The following is a 21,037-nucleotide window of genomic DNA, read 5'->3' as shown; positions in this document are numbered from 1 at the left end:
CATCTCCCTGTTAAAAAAAAAAAACGAAGTAGGTTTCTTTGACTAAACTTTATAAAAAAAAAAAAAAAAATACTCAGCTGAGTTCAGTTTACATTGAGAAATGAAACCTAGTGGATTGGGATCATTTTTATTGTTAAAAATTTACAGATCAGCCTTCAGTCGGCTCAGGGTTTGAAGCAGACAACAATCGAATTCGAGCTAGTTTCTGAACGTTAGAAATGCAGTGATTTACAAACAGTAGGAAGAGTGCAAACAATGGGAGCTGATCGGGTGATTCACCTCCCGATCAGCTCCTTAAAACACAAACATTTTCTACAAAATGGAAATTTTGTTTTTTTAGGATCAGACGTACTGCTTAAAGTAATGCCAGTCATTCTTAACACAGCGAGCCATTTCTCCTGTAGCTGGGGTGGGTGGGGGTCTGAGGATCAGAACAGCCATCTGGTGCTGCACAACATTAAACATGTGAAACTTGAGTTTGTGTTTAACACACGCACACACACCACACCCAGCGAGCTATATTAGCAAGTAAAACCCAAGTGCAGATCTGCAAAGCCTGACAGTGACGCTTTGTGACTTCTGCTCTGTGAAGCAGTAACAGGCCGAGCTGCAGGCCACCGTACATATAATCACTCCTCCCCTACCCCCCCGGAAAACACAAATGTCCAGTCCCTTTCCACCATGACATCATCCAAGTTAATTTAAACAAATGCAGTCATGTAAGTCCGTTAAAAAAAAAGAAAACAGGACAAAAATTAAAAGAGGGAAGCAGCACTACAGTATTTTTCTTTGAATTCCCTACAGGTCAGTTTGTGCTTGTCGTCCTCTTCATCTATACCCACACATGGCGTTGACAGTGATCCACAGCCTAAAAGATAGAAACAAGTGGTTAGACAGGCCTTGGTATGCAATACAACACAGCCCTAAAAATGTGTTTGTAGCCCAAAAACAAGCCCAGGATTTACACTGTTTGGGAGTCAGAATGTCCCTTTTGCTACTCACATTGCACCGAGTTGCTGTCTCCATGTTCTTGCACCAGAATGCAGGTCCCCAGCTGCACTGCTCTGTTCCCAGCAGCCTGCGTTCAGCCTCGGGGCAGGCTCCCACTTTCTGAATGAACAAATTGTCCAGTACAAAACGTGAGAAAAATACAGAATGAAGCCGTAGCATCAGGAATGACTTCAATTTATCAAAAAGGGACTTGGATAAAGATATGTATGGTAGATTAAAGTGTTCACGTTGCTCATTTTGTAATTTAGTTGTGAATTAATCTGGTTTACCATGCACACGAAGTCTGGGTCGAGCATCTGGAGCAGCAGCTGGACAAGCACTGGCTCGTACTGTTCAACCAGCTGGTCACACTGTGGACACGAGACATAATAGTTAATGCGGGGCTGTCATGAGGACAGGTAAAAGTTACAAAGTGAGAGGATGCAACTCCTCACCTCGGTCTGGAGAGAGTCGGGCAAGAAGCTGCACGCTTTCCTCACAGCCTCCTCGATCTGGGCCTCTGTGGCGTTCTTCTCCAGAAGCTCGTCGACGTAGGTAATGGCCATTTTGCACACCTGGCAGTAACCACCGACCTTAAAGCGGGCTTGGTCGAGTGCCACTGGAAACAGAGCAGAAATCAATGTTGATGACATACGTGGAAACACACCTTTGGTGTTACAGAAGCAGATTAAACTGAAGCTTGACACCTAAGGGAGCATTTCTGATTTCTAGCAATGTTTGGAGAAACTTCTAGTTTTCTCTATTATGACTTTTGAACAACATAGTGTCACAATACTAGAATTTAAGAGTAAAGTTTTAAAAATATAATGATGAAAGGCTACAACATGCCAACGAAATACTGGTGTGTGTGTGTGTGCGCGCTGTCAAGTATATGAACTTACCGACATATGTACGTCTGGCCTCATTGCACAGTGCCAACACTGTGCAGACAGTCTTGGGGTCAGCCTGCTGCACCAGCAGCTCAATGATTGCCTGGCCGTAGGTCTCAATCAGGTCCTTACACTCCGTGGACAAAGATTTGGGCAGATATGTGCACACCTTCTCCACAGCCTGAATCACTTCCTCCTGAAACAGAAAAGAGAATCAGCTAGGCACCCACAGAGCACTGTAAATATGTATAGCCGCATTGGATAAATCTGGTATAGCGCACACATCCCACCTCCGTTTTCTGATCCTCCAACATAGACTCCAACTGCTTCATCACAAACTCACAGATGGCGCACGTTGGGGACTCGCGGACGCGCACCATGGGCTGGAAAACAAAGATGCAAATCTGATATGCATGTACAATATTGTGCTAATAAAAAACAGATTTTAAAATGTTGTGGACTGATTAGAGTCATCAGTCGGGGTCCCACCATGACTCACCTTAGCAGACTTGTCTGTTGCAGACTCCACCTTGGCGGCAGGGAAAAGCTTGAGAGCAGGTACAGACTTGGCAGCAGGCACGGTCTTGGCAGGCTGCAGCTTCATCATGGGGATGGAATTCTTCATAGCGGTACAGAAGCCAGCAAGGATACAGATCTGCTTGGGTTGCTAAGGACAGAAACCGACAATTATTTCAGGATACGTGGGGAAAGATGAACAAATAACACTGCATGCTGTTGGCATAAACCACGTTTTTCCAATCTGCATAACCACTCCACAGCATTGCCACCCATGCACTATGCATACATTTCAATTATACAAAAAAGCTTATTTTTTTCTTTTTTAAACCAGGTCCAAACACAAACGCACACCCATACTGAAACAAAAACTCTGCAGCCCCAAGTCGGCGGCATCAGACAAAATATACCAAGGTGTCCAAAAAGAAACAGCCATATACAGCACAATAATATGGTAATTTTTCATGGAAACAGCCACTTTAATGTTAGTAAAGACATCTCTTATCTGACTTGTTTGTGAAAACTAAGTCACTAGATCCAAGCATACTTTAAATTAAGACAGCACTGTATGCTCTTCCGATGTCAAGAAACAGGTGAGAATCTTAACGTGCCCTCTGCTGTAGTCATCCTACAGGCAATCCAGTGTCAAGCCATTAGCCAAACAGGTAAACAAAAAGTGCTCCCGTTAAATAAAAGTGGTCTCACTCATATTCAGATCATCACATACATGAGGCTCTACAGTGCCGGGTGAGTAGCGCTAAGAGTGGACAGCACAAGAAGCAAGAGCTAAGGGTTAAGAGGCTACAGGCTGGACACAGAAAGACCTACCTGTTCCTGGAGAGCGGGACACAACACCCAGAGCAGGAGAAAACAGAGCGAGACAACATGAATGGAGGGGAGTGGAAAGTAACACGGGCGAAAAGACAACAGGAAGTAAGAAAAAATAAATTAAAAAAGACAGAAAGCGATTTAAAGATGTGATTAAATTGAAACGTCAGCAGGCCAGTTGGTACTGCGAGACTGGATATGGGCTTAGCAACACCAAAGCATACAAATTATCACAGACGCATTAGTTCTTATGGCCAGTTCATTAAGCTCATTATTAAATATTAGAGTAACATGACAAGTCATGTGATATTGTGACTTAAATATGCAAACACAAAGGTTTTCCTTCTTTTAAACATCAGTGAAGCACATGAAGTGTTAGAGCACTCACCATGGACATGAGCTGCTGAACAACAGCGGTACCATACTGGCTGATATACTGTTTGCACTGCAATGAAGAAAAACATGGGGGAAAAAATAAATAAACATGTCACATTGTGATTATTTCAACAGATATTGTAGATATACATGATTCACGATTAGTGGATATGAACATGTTGGAGCCTGTACAAAACAAAAAATGACTTCTCCCATCTCGACATCTCTGCAGCACTACAAGCCGTTTAATCACATTTTACCACCATCAAAAAATTGCCACTTCTGCAATTAGGAAAAAAAAAAAAAAGGTATCAAAGTTCTCACCATGTCAGCGATGCCTGGCCCCAGCAGGTCACACTGGTTCTCAAGATTCTCAATGAGACCGTCGATAAATGAGGTGTTGCTCTTTGCTTCCGCTTGAGCGTCGGTCAGAAACTTGACGCAGTCATCGCACACAGCATTATTATCATCCTGAAGGAAGAGTCGAGACCAAATGAAGACGACTATCAACAACAACAACACAACAGGTGGAGAACATATTGCTCTTCATGTGGGTGGAGATGGAATTTAAACAGTCTACCTGCTGTGGAGTCTCCTCTTTGGGGGCCTCCTGTTTAGGGCTCTCCTGAGGAAAGAGGAGCTGGGGCACATTGATGATGAACGGAGCCATAGGCTGGGTCAGGTCGACCTTGGGGATTTCATTGGACTGGAGCTGCTCATGAGCCTTAGCCAGGGCTGCCTGCTGAGACTGACACAATCCGATGGCTGCACACACCACACCAGGATTCTCCTAAAATGAAAAATAAATAGAGATATCTAATGTACCGTCATAGAAGACTGAAGAAACTAGAAAACATAAACATTTAGGGAACCTGATTCAGGGGATTCTGACTTTTTTTCTTAAAGAAGGGAAAAGGAAAAAAAACTCAAACTGATTCACAAAGTATCAAAATGGTTACTTAATGTAACAGTTGACAACTGATCACTCTGTATGTCTGTCAGCTGTAAGCAGAAATAAATATCGTAAATTATACCTAGTTTTCAAGTCTTGATGACCTACAGAGCCAAATTAGTTTAAAAAAGAAAGTCAACTTGAACAAGAGATCTAAAAAAATAAAGTCACATTCTGGTGTTATAGGATCTATAAAGAACTGTGTCTTTTGTTCCCAAAGTTGCTGTAGCAGGTGAGCATTGAAACAAAGACAACTACGCTAAATGGTCACAGTCATGAGGTTCGGTGTTGCACAACGACTACTCTGTTCCCATCAGACTAGGACTCACTTCCCCATCAATAGCCCTTATTCAGCTTGCTGCACTTCGCTCACAGCCACTCGTTTTCCCATTTTTTGACCCAGAGGAGGGGACGGACCAGTTACTAAAAGAGTCTGAATGAAGCTGAATGATAAACTGAGAGACAAATCGAGTTCCAATAAGATTTAATGACATCTTTGACACAAGTTCCTTAAAGCTCAAAACTGTTATATTGGTTAATTGTTGCAGCCTTGACCTTCCATCACAAGTTTTTAAATCTATATTGAAATAGAAACAGGGTTATGACTTGGACAAACGGTTCAAAGGTGCTCACCAATTCTCCTTTAATGATGCCAATGAGGATGGGGAAGTAGCTGTCCACCATCTCTTTGCACTCTGCACTCAAACCTTTATCAGGGACGAGCTGGCAGGCCTTCTCCAAGTACCCGAGAACCTCAGTCTGCAAACACAGAAAGAAAAAAAACGTGTCAGACTTCCAAAGTTGAATGGCAGGCAATACATTTTGCTTATCAAATGATATCTCAAAACAGGGATTTTTATTTCACTTACCTCAGTGGCATTGTCCTTCAGTACCTGGTCCACCACCATCAACACCTCTTTACACAAGTCACATGGCACCGCTTTCTGAAACCACACAATATGATGTGTAAATAAAGACGCATTTACCCTGTTTCAAAATAAACAGAATATCCAGAACAACAAAGAGGAGCATGTGTTGGGGCAACATTTCATTACCACATTCAGAACAACCAAAAGGATATGAATGGCACTTTGGTTAGAAGAAAAACACAAAACAACGCAGTGTGTCTCACCATCTGGGGTTTGTTCCACACGTTCTGCTGGCAGTGACTCACAGCGCCACACCGAGACGCCGTCTTTACATTCTGACACCAGTAGGGGGGACCACGAGCACACTGCTCGGTGCCGAGCAGGGGGGTCGCTACAGCTGCAAAGGAGACAAATAACCAAATTTGATACCATGTAGACATTTGAGAAAACCATATCTTTCCGGGGTTTGTTATCACTGATCAAAGAGTAATAAGACAAAAAGGAGAAACTGTCTTTCATTTTCAGTATTAAAAAACAACAACAACAACATAGTACACATTGATCTGAGGCATCAAGAACATTGTAAGATTTCATCCAGATGGCAGATGAGCTACAAGTCACATTTTCTCAGTGTGATTTTCCAGTAGGTCTAGTTTAACCAAGAGTGGTTTTACCACATCTGATGCCAAAATCCCTATCTGAAGACCAGAGGGGAATTTTAGGCTGACACACTTCCTTAAAACATGGAGAAGGAAGTTGAAAGAAAAAAAAAAAAAAGTACATTCAACTTTGACAACCAATTTTGAAAAAACACTCTGCTAGAAGAAGATACAAAGGGGTTTATCTAAACCTTGTCAGCTGAGTTTTGTGTTTTTGCCATGACAACATTTTTACCTCTGAGTCACCACATCCGATTCACATTTACTCTTTAAATTGAGCATTTAAGATCTCAACTATACTGAAACTGACTCAGCATAGCTGGGGTGAAATTTGATTTTTACAGAACAGCAGCCATGTCTTTCCAGTAAGAAAGGTTACTTTTGTCATTCAATAAAGAAAAGCATCTGTCAGTTTCCTGTCATTTAGTGAAAGACGGAGTCAATCATCTGCTATGTCAGTTTAGCATATCCTTTAGTCTCCTGAAACCAACTAGAGCTGTAATAATAAGTAAATTAATCAATTAATCAATGTAAGCATTTCCTGCTTTTGTTTGCCATTCATGATGTTTTGATGAGATTTTGGATGGCTGGACACTTGAAAATTGACCTTAAAATTATTTATTTTTTTAAAAAGACCAAATGCAACCTAGTCCTATCATTGAAGAATAATTGGTGGGCTTGCTCTGTAGTGCCGGAACTAGTTTAAACCCTGAGCATTGTGGGTAAATATGCTTAACTATTAAATAACTACTATGAAGGAAAAACACACTCAATCCTATTAGCGCAAATTGCCAAGTCCCATTAGCATGTGCCTCTTAATCTGGGATGATTTACCACCTAAACCAGCCCACATATACCAGTCTGCAAGCACCAGAACATAATAAGGAGACACCCCCGGGAACATGTATATTTTAGCCAAATGCAAATTAAAAGGGAGGTGTTCACAGTTCTCCTTTTTACTCTAGTAGAAAAAATGATGTGGGAAAGAACCTAATAATTCGCAGCACTGTTTCCTGCTTTCACTAACATGGTTTTTCCTTTTTTTCCCCTCTCTACACAACTGATCTCCACAATGCTGTTAAGATGAACATGGTCTTCAAGAGGAAATGAAAGCAACGCAAAAACCCAGCAGTGTACTCCGAATACAAACTTATCAGTATGCAAGAGCTGCCCTTGTCCTGCGAGTAGCCTCTGGAGATAACAGACCATGGCACTTAGAGTTAAACTGCACCAACAAAAACGTTCATATCACCCAGTTACACCGCTGTGACACCCTGTTCATCATCCATACCAGCAGAGTTACAGTACGGGCAGGCAGGCAGGCAGGCAGGGCACTCCCACCCCTATCCACTTCAGTCACATGAGCAGTCAGACAAAATAACAAGCTGTTCCCAAGTAAACAGACTGTACCAATGAGGGGGAAAGCACAAGATTTAAACACTGAAGTCACCATTTAAAGCTAATAAGGCAATATGCAGCAGCAGGAAATATGTTGTAGATGTCTATTTGCTTCATAGCAGGGGAAAAAAGCAAGTCAAAGAAAAGAAAAGTTTGGGGTTTTCTTTTAATGAGAAGTCAGCAAAAAAAGCTGCAACATACACAAGCCTGTACTTGACTCCCCTTCTGTGACCGTGATTCTGAAACTCATTACAGCACCAGTGAATCAACATCACATGCCACAGCGAAGCTCAAAAGGCTTTAAATAGGATTCAGATTACATTGTTCAACAGCAGCAAGTGACCTATGAGATAGTTTCAGTGCAGCTGACCACATATCAGCACAACACAGCCACCATAGATTAACGGTAAGAAAGTATACATAACGCTTGTTGAACAACATGTTCAACCATGACTGCAGCAAACACGTGCAAGAACGTGCAAAGGTGGTATTGTATAAAATCATTTTCAGCCAGAAGTCCAAATGAAGATAAGGACTAAATACACAGAGCACAAATACCATGGTTTGAAGAAACCAATAGTCAAAGCCTGGAAGAAAGCACAGCTTGTGTTCCGATAAACTGTTAAAACACACACACAAAAAAAGAAGGACATTCAGTTCACATTCATATTTCAAATGCCAGAAGGCCAAGTCAACACCATGTAACTCCATAAATACATAACCTAGTTGTCTGAGTTGTGCTAGCTTCACCGAAGCAATGACTTCTGTTTATTTCATTGACCCAATTTGGTCTGAACATAAAGATAAGCTAACTGGGCTATCAAAGCCAGAAGTGCACATGACGACAGACACAGGTACAATTACAGCACAATAAAGAGGAACAGAAATTGAGAAGTAACGCTGCTGACATTTTGCTGAAAAGCTGAAATGAAAGTTAATGGTTGAAAGGTTCTCATTCGAGCTTCCTTATAAAACCAAACCAAGGGTCAACGGAGCACCGTGTACAGTAACGTTACATGAGCTGGTCAGAGCAGGCTGGGCGGATCTGAACGAAACCTGTGTTGAAGTGAAAACAATCACCTACGCCGACATAAAACACCTTAGGAAGGAAACTGAAGGTGCTGGTTAGCTAGCTGCTCGGTTAACTTGTGTTATATACAAGAACCAATACTGACTTAACGATTATTCAGCAGACTGGCTGTGTCATAACGTTGTTGTGGAATTTAGCTAGTGAGTCAGCTAGCTTTAGCTGAAATGCTAATGTTAGCCGAGCCGTTACGAACTGAGGCGTTCGGGCCAACAATAACGCATTCAAACCTCAAAGGCAAACGGCCAAAATTCATTCTTACACCTTGAGCGAATTAACAGAAAATGCATCTACAGAAATGACACCATGTCTCTGTCTCCATAAGAATGATAACTAATATACGTCATCGTTCGCTAATAAAGTTAGTTAGCCGATTCGTTAATGTTTACTAAAAGCTAACGCTACTTCAGACGCTTCCGCGTTTCCATGTTGAAACGCACTCAGTTACACAAGCGAAGAGCCTCGATCCAGAGCCGACAACCGCTTCGATCGTTTCACCCCCAGTCTGCACAATCTACAAAAAAACACAACCTCGCTGATTCCATTAGTGTTGGCATTACCTGATGTTATGAACAGTAGAGATAGGAGCAGCATGACTCCGCTGTTTCCGGCTCGTCTGTGTGTTTGTTTCTCTGCGCTGACTGAAGTAGACTGAAGGGTGGTGAGCACTGCAATGCAGGAGGGAGGCTTGTTGATGCCTTTATGATGTCTCACTGTCAGCTGACTGCTCGACGAGACATGTGACTGCCCCGGCGTGTGATCTGTAGACTTTCGAGGCCCCCTTTGAAAGACATTTTAATTCAAACACACATACATCTAATTAGCAGTCTTGTGAAAGTAGTTTTTTTTTGGGATAAACTGAGCTGTGGTTTGTGATTTTTGAAGGCTAGATATGGGTTATTCTACACTAAGCATTAGGGTTTTTTACATTACGGTTTCATCATGTTAAGCTTAATATATCTCATATCACTTACTTCCCTGTATTTAAATAGAAAATCATTTGAAAGACAAAATTGAATGCTGATTGCTTCCCATTCCCGTATAGATTTTCCCTAATCCATAAATGAATGTAGTGATTGCTGTGTGTGTGGATTAAACACAGCCAAGCAAAGGTGGATTTGCACAACATACTCAAAAAGCCATCCCAGCCCACTTAAAGAGATCAACAGGTCTGTGAAAGTTCCTGTAAAACATCAATAAACTTAGTCTCTTTATGTCACAGCACAGGGTTTTTGATTTTAATCCATTTAGGACAACTCACCCAAGGTTAAAGCAAAGGGGCAGTGTCAGGGTAAATTGATCATGCATCTTTCTTGTTAACCGACCATCGACCCTTGGTGTGACTGGGGTTTTTGCAAGTTAGAATTTATGGGCCTAAGATATCAGTTATATACAAGGATGTGTGGTGCAACTAGGATGAGGAGCATGTAATGTGACTGAGGAAATCAACTGGCTACAGTTGCACAATTACACTTGAGGCAAAGCGTTGTTTTAAAAAAAAAAATGTCATGAGTCAGGAATGATAATAAAAACTGAAATTGTACTCATAATAATAAACCTCATGTAGAGCACAAAGTCTGAAATGTTTCAACAGGAAGCCAAGAAAAACTCGCAACTCAGGTAGAAAAAAAGTAGTTTATTTCTGACATAACATCCAAATGTAGGCCAACAACTATAGAAAAGGTGAAAGAGGAAGCCCCACACTGTACATCTTCTGGTTATCAGCGGTTGAAACCTGTAAAACAAAAAAGGTACAGCCATTATAAAGGGTCAGGTTTCAGTACTGTCAGCAAAGCGTGATCCATGAACAGAAGGTGAAGGACACGGACTGCATAAACACATCTAAGCGAGTCTTTATACGGCTGTGTTGAACATATGTCAGAGCCTGACTCATTATTGATGACAACCCTCTACGCTCGCTTCTTAGATACTTGTGATGAACATATATACTGCTCATGAAATTCAACTGCACACAAATAAACAGTGCTTTCTGGTGGACAACCTATGTAACAGCGACATAGTTGACACATTTAAAAAACAGAACTATCTGCCGTGCAAGCATCCGTCATGCTCTGGTACATTTGCAGCATGATCAGACATGTTTGCATTGACCCAAAAATAAGGTCTTTACGATCGACGGGTGCTGTTAGGATGTAACACTTTTGAAACGTCAGCTTTTTGGACTCCCACTTCTGCGGCTTCTCTTATCAGTGCACCTATAACAACCTTGTGACCTTGTGTTGGAATGTGCCTCTGTCCCGACTTGTGTTGTTTGCTCTCGCTGCCTCTCCACCACCGAGACGTGTTCATTTTGCAGCAGTAGAGGTACTGCAAATAAATGTTCTTAATCATCTGTTAAACCCGGCTGACTTTCAAATAAAACAAGACCACGGTATGAGGCAGTATTTTGCAAATTATTAAAACAATACATGTATCCAGTAGTTTCCCCACGTTTGTCAAATCTTTTAACAATGTTGTTGCACATTCGTGTGGTAGTGTTCGTACAGCTTTTCACAACCATCTTCACATTTTGAAACCTGAGAAATGCTTTTAAAGATTTGCTCCCAACTCCTTGTGGTATTGTCACTTTAACAGCTTAATAAATAATACTACTTGAAAACAATCTCGCTGATACATTTCCTTGACTGTCTATAAATACCTTCTAATTTAAAAGACAGCCCTCCCTTCTGCCTAAAATCATCCATAATGGATCCATAAAGCTGACAGGTAAAAAATGTATGCAGGATTTAAGGCCCTTGCTATGCATTGGCTCTGACTGACCCAGGTTGTACTGAAACAGTTAGATAAGTTATTGGTTAATCCATTGACAGAGAAAGCATTCACTCAAATTCACTGTTTTTTTGTTTTGTTTGACAAATTAATTCACGCAAGTAACACCTTGGATGCAGCAGCTTCACAAATGACATGAGCTGTTGCATCTTTTTGCTTTTACATCATAGATGGGTTGAACACTTTGAGTTTTGAATGTACTTTGATCAGGAAGAATAACAGATGATGAGAAAACAATCATGGAACAGTTAAACGTACAGACACAAGAATCACAACTTCGTGGCTGGCAGAAGAGGATGAAAACATCACACTTTACAAGCACTGACGCACTTGACTTTAATCCACCCCGTGCTTACATTCAGTCACTCCCGGGGGCCACAGCAGTTACTGCTGGACAACGGGGCGTCCTTCTTCAGCACAGTAGGCCTCACCACGTCCACATCTCGGTGCAGGTGATTCAGTAAGCCCGTGAGAATGTTCGGGGCCGAGTAGAAATCGATGAGAAAGTAAGAGCCTTGTTTGTGATTCTGGTTGTGTTTTGTCATCGTGTAGGGCAGCAGTCTCTCTCCCAGGTTCTCCAGGTCCCTCACCACCGCGCCCCGCTCCATCAAAGTCTCCATCGTCCGCCGGAGAGCAGCCGCTGTCTCCGGCCGCTGCATCGTCTTCAGGATGAGGGCCAGCTCGTAGCGAGGCATGGCTGCTGCGAACGAGTCCTCGATACACGCTTTAAAGTCTAATACTGCGTTGGTGTCATTGCCAGAGTGCTCAGAAAGCGACCATGTTATGACACGAGGGACAAGGAAGGTCTTTGGTGATGACGTATAAAGCCTGCGCATATATGGACTACGACATATGGCTATTTAAACATTAAAAATGAGAAGAACTGTATGTAAAAGATGGTTCTAAACCAATAGTGACGTTTAATTGTATCAGTAAAATACATACAATATCGACTTGAGAAGCTAATATGTTTTATTATTTTTGTAAACAGGTAAAATTCCGAGAGGAAAAAAAAAGCTAATACGGCGATGACACCAGACAAAAATATTTTGTAAATTCGGAAATCTAAATGTAATTTATTTATCGATAATAGTAAGTGTTATTACGTGTTGTTAAATACACTTATTTAGCAATTTCTGCACGTCAAAACGAGCAGAAAAGTATATCGACGTCATCATTACGCGCCCGCGCACATGCCCACAAGTGACGGTTCCGCTCGCTCCCTTTCCTTCTAGAAGGAGCGTGGTGAAGATGGCGGCTCAAAACTCGACACCGAGTGATCTTTATAAATGCGTGTATACGTTTCTGCTGGAGAACAAGTTCACCAAGGCGGCTCAGCAGTTCATGAAGCAGACTAAAGTGGTAAGCGGCTCTCTTCCGTGTGGTTGACAACGATTCGGACGCGCTGTACGTGTCGTGAAGTGTGAAGACTTGACTGCACGTTAGCTAGGTGCAGGGACTGCAGTCACCGGTGCTAGCACGTGTGTGTAACTTTAGAAGCCCGAGCACAAGTTGTTCTACCGTTGCAGACTGTTGTTTATCCCGACTGTTTTTGATGTTCCTATTTATTTAACTTTGAACATAAATTATACAGCGATTTGCTTGTATAGAATTGCAACTGGTTGTTAAATTCAGTGATATTTTAAGTTACTGGTGTTGGACGTGATCGACTAGTCCGTTTTCCATGTGCCTCTAACTTTACAGACTCCACAAGATCCAAATGAAGAAAGCCTTCAAAGCATCTACAACTTCTGGGTGAAGTGAGTAGCCTTTATTCTCTTCCATCATTTGATACCAAAATCAATAATCTCAAATCTTTTCCTGATAAAATGCTGTCACTACTAATGTATGCAGTTTGTCCCAAACCTCTCAACACTATAATCTAACCTGAAGCAGAGTTAAGATGTTGTAAAGCCATTGGGCACTGTCCTGGAGAAGTGATCAGCTACTTGTTTTAAAAAACCCTTGAGTTTCTGATGAACTCAGTTGGTTTGGCTGGCAGTTTTGAAACACAAAATATTTCTATATCAAATAAAGACTATTAATGTAGTTAACATCTGGCTTGCTAGCCATTTGGCTAACATTAGTACATTGGCAGCACTGCCAATCAGCTGGCATTTTTCCTGTAAAAACAAATTAATGTATAGAATATATAATGCATATACATAATATATCAATACAAACTGTCCCCTCTGTTCAGGAGGAGAAAACTGGGCATATTTAAAACAATCCAAGCAGGTTTATTCTATAAATGGCTAGTAGATTTTACCTTGGCTTAGATTGTACTCTCTATCATTGTACTCTCCTCAATTTCATTGTACTCTCATTGTACTCTCCTGTACAATGACAATAAAGACTATTCTATTTTATTGTCCCATTTTAACTTCTTTGTGGTTCTCCCTAGGTCTCCTGAAGCTAAGAAACGAAAAGTACCGCCCAGTAAGGCTGAAGCAACAAATGGTCCATCGGCCAAGAAAGCAAAGACCAGTGCTGAGAGCTCCAGCAGCGAAGAGTCGAGCAGTGAGGATGAGGAAGATGCTGCAAAACCAACTAAGGCAGCCCTTGCAGGTAGCATCAATGTGTTTGACTCAGAACTGAAACAGTGTTTTCTGTCAGTAATTTCTCACCATGAAATCTTCCAAACTTGACTGGATTGCATTCTTCCTATGTTTGTTTTTAGCAGCCAAGGTAGTGCCTGCTAAAGCAACAGCAGCTGCTGCTAAAGCTGCATCTAGCAGCAGTGAGGACTCCAGTGACTCAGAGGAAGAGAAGGCCCCTGCAAAGGTAGGAGTAAACATCTGAATTTAATATTAACCCGAGATCTAGTCATTGGTGCGAGGCTATGTTTATGATGTTCATGCAATTATTAAAGGGACGTTTCTGCTTCTAGGCTCCTGCAAAGCCCCCCGCTGCTCCTGCTGCAAGAAAGAAGGACAGCAGCTCAAGCAGTGAAGAATCTGACTCTGAGGATGAGGCACCCGCCAAAGCCCTTGCACAAAGTGAGTTTACAGACCGAGGTCATTAACACTTTGTAATGCAACTATGAACCAAAATTAAGGTGTTATGGTAAATGTGTGTTTTTTTGTTTGTTTTTTAACAAATTAACTTGATTTACTTCTGAATTATAGAACCCAAGGCAGCTGCAACTGCAGCACCCAAAGCTGCCGTTCCTGCTAAGGGGGCAGCTCAGAAGAAGGAGAGCAGCAGTGAAGATAGTTCCTCAGATTCTGAAGAGGAAGAACCAGCCAAGGTGTGCCAAAGAGTCTGACCATATTTATAAATAATTGATATCAGGGCATGTTTTTGAAAATCTTTCTTCTGTAGGTTATAATAATGTAGAACAAGCTCAATCAAGTGTAAGTAAATGCAAACAGCTGAGTAACTGCTTCCTTGTGTCCTGCTAGGCTCCAGTCAAACCCGCTCCAGTCAAACCCGCCCAAGTAAAGCCTGCAGCTGCTCCTGCTGCTAAATCTAGCAGTGAAGACTCTTCATCAGAAGAGGAGGCTCCGCCCAGCAAAAAATCCAAACCAGGTGTGTTTTTATACTGTATAATATTTTCTATTTTATTGTCTGCTCAATGGCCTCTACACAAAAACAGCCTGACAGCGTCTGGTTACAAAACAAGTGTGACTCTTGGAATAGCAATGAGCATCAGGGGAGCAATGAGTTCAGTGACAGCCACCAATCAGAGCATGGGCCATGATCAATTTAATGTTTAATCAGGCCAAAAACTGAGATGATAATAGTAATAATTAGTTAATCATTTTCTAACTATGTTCACTGGTTGTCTTGCGTTAATGGGTCATGTCTGTTTTCAGAATCAGAAAAACTTTATTGTCCCCTGCAAAAAGCAGTGGAAATTCGTCTTTGACGTGTTCACAAAAAAACACAAGTTAAAAACACAGTTAACATAAAAACAGCAATAAAATAAATACAGTACAAACCAACCACAGGAAAAAACCTAAACAGTGAGCTGCAGAGCTGGTACAGCCGGTTGTGTGCTGCAGTTTTCACAGTAAATGCACCAACCTTTTAGCCTGTCACCACTGCACTATCCCTGGGCCAGTAAGGCAGACCGGACAGGCAGGCGGTCCAGTAGCAGAACAGGCCGGTGACAACCCACCCTGCAGACACTTGGCCTGTCCCTTCTGTCCAGCCAATAGATACTCTGGCAGTGGAGGATCAGTTACTTCCAGAGGAGCAGCAGCAGACTAAAAGGAGACGGAGGAGGTGGATGCTCTTACCAGGGATATGAACTGCAACCACAAGCACAAGTGCTAAACTGCTTAAACTGTTAACTCAAACTGAGTCAAAATCTTTTGAGTCAGCAGTTGATAAAACAACCAACAAAGGCATATTATCAAAGGCGGTGTAGGGCTGCTCTTGCTCTTCAAGAAAAGTAGTGGGCTCCTTAATAACAAATAATTTTATCAGCGCTATTTTGGAGGACATGATGTTTACAGATTGGAGTCCCTCCCAACACTCATGCTTGTTCTTCACCTTATACATCCTTCCACTCCATCACCCTGACTGTCTACTACATGTCTTATCTGAAGACACATTTGCTTAAAATATAACATTATTGGACTGAGAGCCGGTGTTGTATGTCAGATACTGATCATGTTCAATTTTCTGGGTAGGAGCATACAGTGCTGTCCCACCTCCTGCTTCAGTCCAGAAATCTCCAGCTGCACCAGCAGCCAGTAAGGCCAAGAAAACCGAGTCCTCAGACAGCAGTGATGACAGCAGTGACGAGGAGGAAGAGAAGAAAGCAGCTGGTAGGTGGCATTGTTTCTCAACTTGAAGTGTCAGTGAGATAAATGGCATGTCTAACAGCATTGTTAACCCTACAGCAAAACCTGCCCCAGTAAAGACCACTGCTGCCAAACCTGCTGCACCCAAACCCGCTGCAAAGAAGCAGGAATCCAGCTCTGATAGCTCAGGTAACGATCAGAATCCTAGTCGGTCATTTTCTACTTGGTTTGATACAACGGCTGCGCACATTAAATATTTTTCTTCATGTGTGTATCTTTCCAGATTCAAGCTCAGACGAAGAGGAGGCAAAGAAGCCTGCCGCTAAAGTCACCCCAGCTAAAGCAGCTCCACTTAAACCCGCCCCAGCCAAGGCTACACCTGCTAAAGAGGAAGACTCAGACTCATCAAGTTCAGAGGATGAAGAGGAGGTGAAAAAACCTGCAGTGAAGGTGACTCCTGCTAAGGCCCCCCCAGCTAAAGCCACAACTGCTAAAGAAGACTCCTCAGAAGAGGATTCCAGTTCAGATGAGGAGGAGGCTGCAAAGAAGCCTGCAGCCAAACCTGCAGCCAAACCTGCACCTGCAAAGACTACCCCAGCTAAAAAAGACGAGTCCTCTAGCTCAGGTAAGAGATACCAGTAATGTGTATCTGTAAGCTCAGCTCACATACACTGTTAAACTGCCGAATTTTACTTGTACGTGTACATTCAGGTGTCTACCTGCAACATTTCCTAAGATTGTTTTTTGTTCATCACAGATTCAGATAGCAGTTCAGAAGACGAGGCTCCAGCAAAACCTGCCACCAAAACTGCAGCCACACCGACACCGTCTAAACCCCCAGCCAAGAAAGCAGAGAGCAGCTCTGACTCGGAGGACTCCTCTGAGGAGGAAGAGCCAGTGAAAGCCAAGCCAGCAGCTAAACCGGCTACCCCTGCTTCCAAGCCTGCCACCCCAACTGCAAAGCCTGCTGCTGCAGCAGAGAGCAGCTCAGACTCTGACTCTTCCTCTGAAGAGGAAGAACCAGCTAAGGCTAAACCAACAGCAGCTAAGCCAGCTTCAAAGGCTGCTACCCCTGTAGCAAAGCCTGCTGCTGCAGCAGAGAGCAGCTCAGACTCCTCTTCTGAAGAGGAAGAACCAGCTAAGGCTAAACCAACAGCAGCTAAGCCAGCTTCAAAGCCTGCCACTCCTGTAGCAAAGCCTGCTGCTGCAGCAGAGAGCAGTTCTGACTCTGACTCCTCCTCAGATGAGGATGAACCAGTGAAAGCCAATCCAGCAGCTACACCTAAACCAGCTACCCCAGCTGCAAAGCCTGCTGCTGCAAAGCCTGCTGCAAAGCCTGCTGCTGCAGCGGAGAGCAGTTCTGACTCCTCTGAAGATGAGGAAGAAGCAGCTAAGCCTAAACCAACAGCTGCTAAACCAGCTACGCCTGCCTCAAAGCCTGCCACTCCCGCTGGAAAGCCTGCTGCTGCAGCTGAGAGCAGCTCTGACGACAGTTCAGACTCTGAGGATGAGGCAGCAAAACCTGCTGTCAAGAAACAAGCTCCAGCAGCAGCGGCTAAGAAACCTGCTCTTGCTGTCACCAAGGCCGCAGCAGAATCAAGTGATGACAGCTCCAGCGAAGAAGAGGAGGAACCCAAGAAGGCAGCGCCCGCACCCAAGCCAGCAGCCACAAAGGCAGCTGCAGCTCCAACAAAGAAGGCTGAGGAAAGCAGCTCAGACTCCTCCGACAGCTCCGATTCAGAGACTGAGACCAAGTCCACCCCTGCTAAGCCTGCAGTCACCAACGGCAAGGCAGCAACACCTAAGGCTTCCACCCCAGCAGCCAAGGCCCCTGCAAAGCCAGCAGAGTCCTCATCCAGTGACAGCAGCTCTGAGGAGGAAGAGGAGGCCAGTAAAAGTACAGTAAAACCTGCGACACCTGCTGCATCAGCCAAGACGACCCCAGCAGCTAAAGCTAAAGAGAGCAGCAGCTCCTCAGACAGTTCATCAGATGAGGAAGATGCACCAACCAAAGCAGCCACAGCACCCACTACACCCTTAACAAATGGTAAGTCTCAAACGATACTGAAAATGATGTAGCAAATTAAGGAGGGTTAGATGTATGAATGGGTACAAGGCGCACACAGAACCTCTGAAGCATCCATTAAAGGTTGTACCTTTTGTTTTTCTCTCCCCCTTCCCCATCATGCAGGTAATGGAAAGAGAAAAAGAGATGAGGAATCCTCAGAAAGTGAAGATGAGGAGACAGAAGAAAAAACACCAAAAAATAAGAAAGTAACAACCACACCACAGACATTTCCTAAAGCCAACAAGAAGGTAAGACCTGCTAGAGACTGAAACTTGGTCTTAAGCCCGAGTAGGGTTTTCTTAAACAAACAGATCACATACTGCTGGTTGCTGGATTAGATGATTGTTTTCCTGAATAGAAGTGAGAAATAATCTGATGATAACCTTTTTGCCTTTCAGTCTTCCAACGTCCCGTTCCGTAGAATAAGAGAGGAAGAAGTAGCTGTGGATCCGCGTCTTGCTGATAACTCTTTTGATGCCAAGGTGAGTTTGGTAACCACTGCGAGCGTTCTTGCAGCAGCATTGCACATTAAGATTGCTGAGGATGACCCAATAATTGACATTTATTTGTCTTGTCTTCTATTTCAGTATGGAGCCACGGGGGACTGGGGCGAGAAAGCTAACGATGCGCTCAGGTTCACAAAAGGCAAGTCATTCCGCCATGAAAAGACGAAGAAGAAGAGGGGAAGCTACCGCGGTGGAGCCATTTCCACCTCGGTTAACTCCATTAAGTTTGACAGTGATTGAGGACCTTCTCACTCCCACATGAACTGTACTTTACCTGTTTGATCAGGAATATCAGTTGTCTGCTTTCTCCCCCTGTAAACGGTCACTCTATCACCACCACCCAGCAGCAGCAGCAGCACACTGACAGAGGAATGTGATCCGTAGAGCTGAGCTGGCACTTAAATTTAGTTAGCTGCCCTGAGACCATTCGTTTGATCTCTGATCTGAAGCCTCAGTCAGTGGAGCTGTGGCAGCAGGAGAGAGATGCTCCTAGCTGACTTCAAACTGCTAACGATTGACATCCATTACTACCACTTATAGCCACTAGGTGGCTGCAGGCCTCCTGCGAATGGTAAAAAGCCAGTGTGTACGTGTTGGGCCCCCTTTCTGCTCATTTTGACCTTAACCTGTTCTTTATTCTCCGATGACAAATGTCTTGTCATTTCTTTGAAACACATTTTTCATTTCTCTGTGTGTGAATTATAGCCTTCCCTTCTAACAGGTTCTTGATTATTTGTTAAGAAAAGACTGATTTTTAATGGATCACATGGGTTCTTGAAGTTTGTTTGGTTGTTTGTCAATTTTTATTTGGCCACATTTGAATGTGTAGAGGGTGTGTACTGGGGTTTTTTGTCTTTACATTACATGAGCATTTGGAGAGTAGAACTGAGTTTTATACTGAGTATTTATTAAGTTTTATTCCATTTCAACTGTTGGGACCTTTTCTTTGGAGCCATCTCAAGTTATGTCTGTTTTTGCGTTAAACCATTTTCCCCTCTGTTTGATACCCCTGCCATACCCTCTAATCCATTAATCATTGGTATGAAACGTACTGTTCACCAACAGGACTGAGAGCCATGTTTCTTTCAATTAGTTGAATTTACTGTATGAACTTTTGTGTACCTGTTACTTTTATTGTCGGTTCTTGTAGCGGTAATTAAAGACCTAACGGATCAAATGTTGGTGTGACTGGAACAGTGATTTAAAAATTCCAAAAGGTCAACGGTCAGCTTCACTGTGACGTGATGTTGAACAGAAACATTTGGCTATTAATCAGCACCCTCACTCAGGAACTGAACGGGAGACTGTGGACATATTTCACATTTTGCTCTAATATACTGAATTGACGACACTGATCTTGGGTGCCCTTGTTAAAACTGTGGTGATTGTGTAGATCAGGGCTTAATTTTGGATCCAAAGGTTGGGATGCCTCTCCCTTGATGATCCATTATATTTATCAGTTTTTTTTCCCCCTCAAATCATAAAGTATAATATGGAAGCCCATTCCCTCCAATGTGATAAGGATAATTGGATCTTGTAAGTCATTATGAGAATTTCTATTATAAAATAATTATCTTGTATCACAAAATAAAGGCTAAGCAACTCATAATGACTTAATATCTCCAATGTAATGACTTGGAATAGAAAAAAAAACTGCATAGAGAAATAATTACATAATATCTTGAAACAATGAGAATATCTCTAAATAATGACTTGGCATAATAAATGACTTTTAATTTAAAAAAATTACTTTATCACAAAATAATGAGCCCAGCTAGCTAATGCAGAGTTTGTGATGAGATGTACTGTAGGTCAATAATGATCCATGTGAAGAAAAGAAAAATATATATGTCACCAAAGCCACAAGATGGCAGTCAAGCACCTCTCTGCTCCAGGGCTGAAACGTGGTTGTAGATGTGAAACTCACAGTTCAGTATGTGAACTGACACCTCATCACTTGACATGGCACAGTTTTGGGTTTGGATGTTAACGTCCAGTGGATTACACTCTGCCCGCTGTGACAGATGTTCGGCTCCACAAGAAAATCCATGTGAGTGAGGAGGCCTGCGAGGAGCTGCAGGGGGAGTGATGGCAGCAGAAGGCCACTCTTTTTTTTAAAAGGGGTACTCCTGAATTTTGTATCACGTAACTTCAATGAGAGATAACTCTGTTGACATCAGTTTTGACGTCACCAGGGTACTAACGATGTATTCATCGCTGTGAGGTTATTCACTGTGATTCTGACGTTTTCTTGTATTTTAGGATTTATAGAAAGCTCTCCGGCCTCGGGTGCTTTTCTTGCAACCTTCCGGTGAAAGATTCTCCAATGTTCAGACTCATCTAAGGCTTTATGAG

At 42.7% G+C, this 21,037-nt stretch overlaps 3 protein-coding genes and 1 long non-coding RNA gene across 6 annotated transcripts; 2 read left to right on the top strand and 2 right to left on the bottom strand.

Moving 5' to 3' along the window:
- Positions 1–111: 111 nt before the first annotated feature.
- psap (prosaposin) lies at positions 112–9,282 on the bottom strand. 2 transcript variants are annotated; one of them, XM_030442569.1, is made up of 15 exons: positions 9,125–9,282; positions 5,684–5,817; positions 5,421–5,495; positions 5,185–5,310; positions 4,180–4,389; positions 3,924–4,070; positions 3,613–3,669; positions 3,225–3,230; positions 2,380–2,547; positions 2,171–2,263; positions 1,893–2,076; positions 1,446–1,609; positions 1,281–1,361; positions 1,003–1,110; positions 112–868 (listed from the first exon to the last, which is right to left on the bottom strand). In XM_030442569.1, the coding sequence occupies exons 1-15, from the start codon at positions 9,156–9,158 to the stop codon at positions 833–835; spliced, it is 1,623 nt and encodes a 540-aa protein (XP_030298429.1). In that variant the 5' UTR covers positions 9,159–9,282; the 3' UTR covers positions 112–832. The 2 variants fall into 2 exon arrangements, with proteins under 2 accessions (XP_030298429.1, XP_030298430.1); XM_030442570.1 differs by lacking the exon at positions 3,225–3,230.
- LOC115597018 (uncharacterized) lies at positions 2,962–19,859 on the top strand. The gene is made up of 3 exons (XR_003986994.1): positions 2,962–2,977; positions 8,499–8,501; positions 19,563–19,859. It is a non-coding gene; the product is annotated as an uncharacterized LOC115597018 (long non-coding RNA).
- Positions 10,181–12,181, bottom strand: mrps6 (mitochondrial ribosomal protein S6). Its single transcript, XM_030442573.1, has 2 exons — positions 11,711–12,181; positions 10,181–10,299 (listed from the first exon to the last, which is right to left on the bottom strand). The coding sequence occupies exon 1, from the start codon at positions 12,047–12,049 to the stop codon at positions 11,717–11,719; it is 333 nt and encodes a 110-aa protein (XP_030298433.1). The 5' UTR covers positions 12,050–12,181; the 3' UTR covers positions 10,181–10,299; positions 11,711–11,716.
- Positions 12,550–19,859, top strand: nolc1 (nucleolar and coiled-body phosphoprotein 1). Of its 2 annotated transcripts, none has more exons than XM_030442568.1 (14): positions 12,550–12,716; positions 13,059–13,114; positions 13,759–13,922; positions 14,035–14,138; positions 14,245–14,353; positions 14,483–14,604; positions 14,774–14,885; positions 15,995–16,132; positions 16,208–16,297; positions 16,392–16,733; positions 16,866–18,155; positions 18,300–18,424; positions 18,575–18,658; positions 18,764–19,859. In XM_030442568.1, the coding sequence occupies exons 1-14, from the start codon at positions 12,606–12,608 to the stop codon at positions 18,920–18,922; spliced, it is 3,006 nt and encodes a 1,001-aa protein (XP_030298428.1). In that variant the 5' UTR covers positions 12,550–12,605; the 3' UTR covers positions 18,923–19,859. The 2 variants fall into 2 exon arrangements, with proteins under 2 accessions (XP_030298428.1, XP_030298427.1); XM_030442567.1 differs by having other exon boundaries at positions 14,759–14,885.
- Positions 19,860–21,037: the final 1,178 nt, after the last annotated feature.

Source organism: Sparus aurata, chromosome 15 (assembly GCF_900880675.1).
Source record: "Sparus aurata chromosome 15, fSpaAur1.1, whole genome shotgun sequence".
In the NCBI taxonomy this organism is placed as follows: domain Eukaryota; kingdom Metazoa; phylum Chordata; class Actinopteri; order Spariformes; family Sparidae; genus Sparus; species Sparus aurata.
The sequence above is the reverse complement of the archived record's forward strand: the minus strand, read 5'-3'. Positions and strand labels throughout refer to the sequence as shown.

Excerpts from the sequence above, each read along its gene's own strand:
- psap (XM_030442569.1), bottom strand. The coding sequence starts at position 9,158 with ATGCTGCTCCTATCTCTACTGTTCATAACATCAG. Across the intron at positions 3,670-3,923 it reads GGCCAGGCATCGCTGACATG|TGCAAACAGTATATCAGCCA; the intron begins GTGAGAACTTTG and ends TCTTCATTGCAG. Across the intron at positions 2,077-2,170 it reads TGGAGGATCAGAAAACGGAG|GAGGAAGTGATTCAGGCTGT; the intron begins GTGGGATGTGTG and ends TTTCTGTTTCAG.
- mrps6 (XM_030442573.1), bottom strand. The coding sequence starts at position 12,049 with ATGCCTCGCTACGAGCTGGCCCTCATCCTGAAGACGATGCAGCGGCCG.
- nolc1 (XM_030442567.1), top strand. The coding sequence starts at position 12,606 with ATGGCGGCTCAAAACTCGACACCGAGTGATCTTTATAAATGCGTGTAT. Across the intron at positions 14,354-14,482 it reads CGCCAAAGCCCTTGCACAAA|AACCCAAGGCAGCTGCAACT; the intron begins GTGAGTTTACAG and ends TCTGAATTATAG. Across the intron at positions 18,156-18,299 it reads CACTACACCCTTAACAAATG|GTAATGGAAAGAGAAAAAGA; the intron begins GTAAGTCTCAAA and ends CCCATCATGCAG.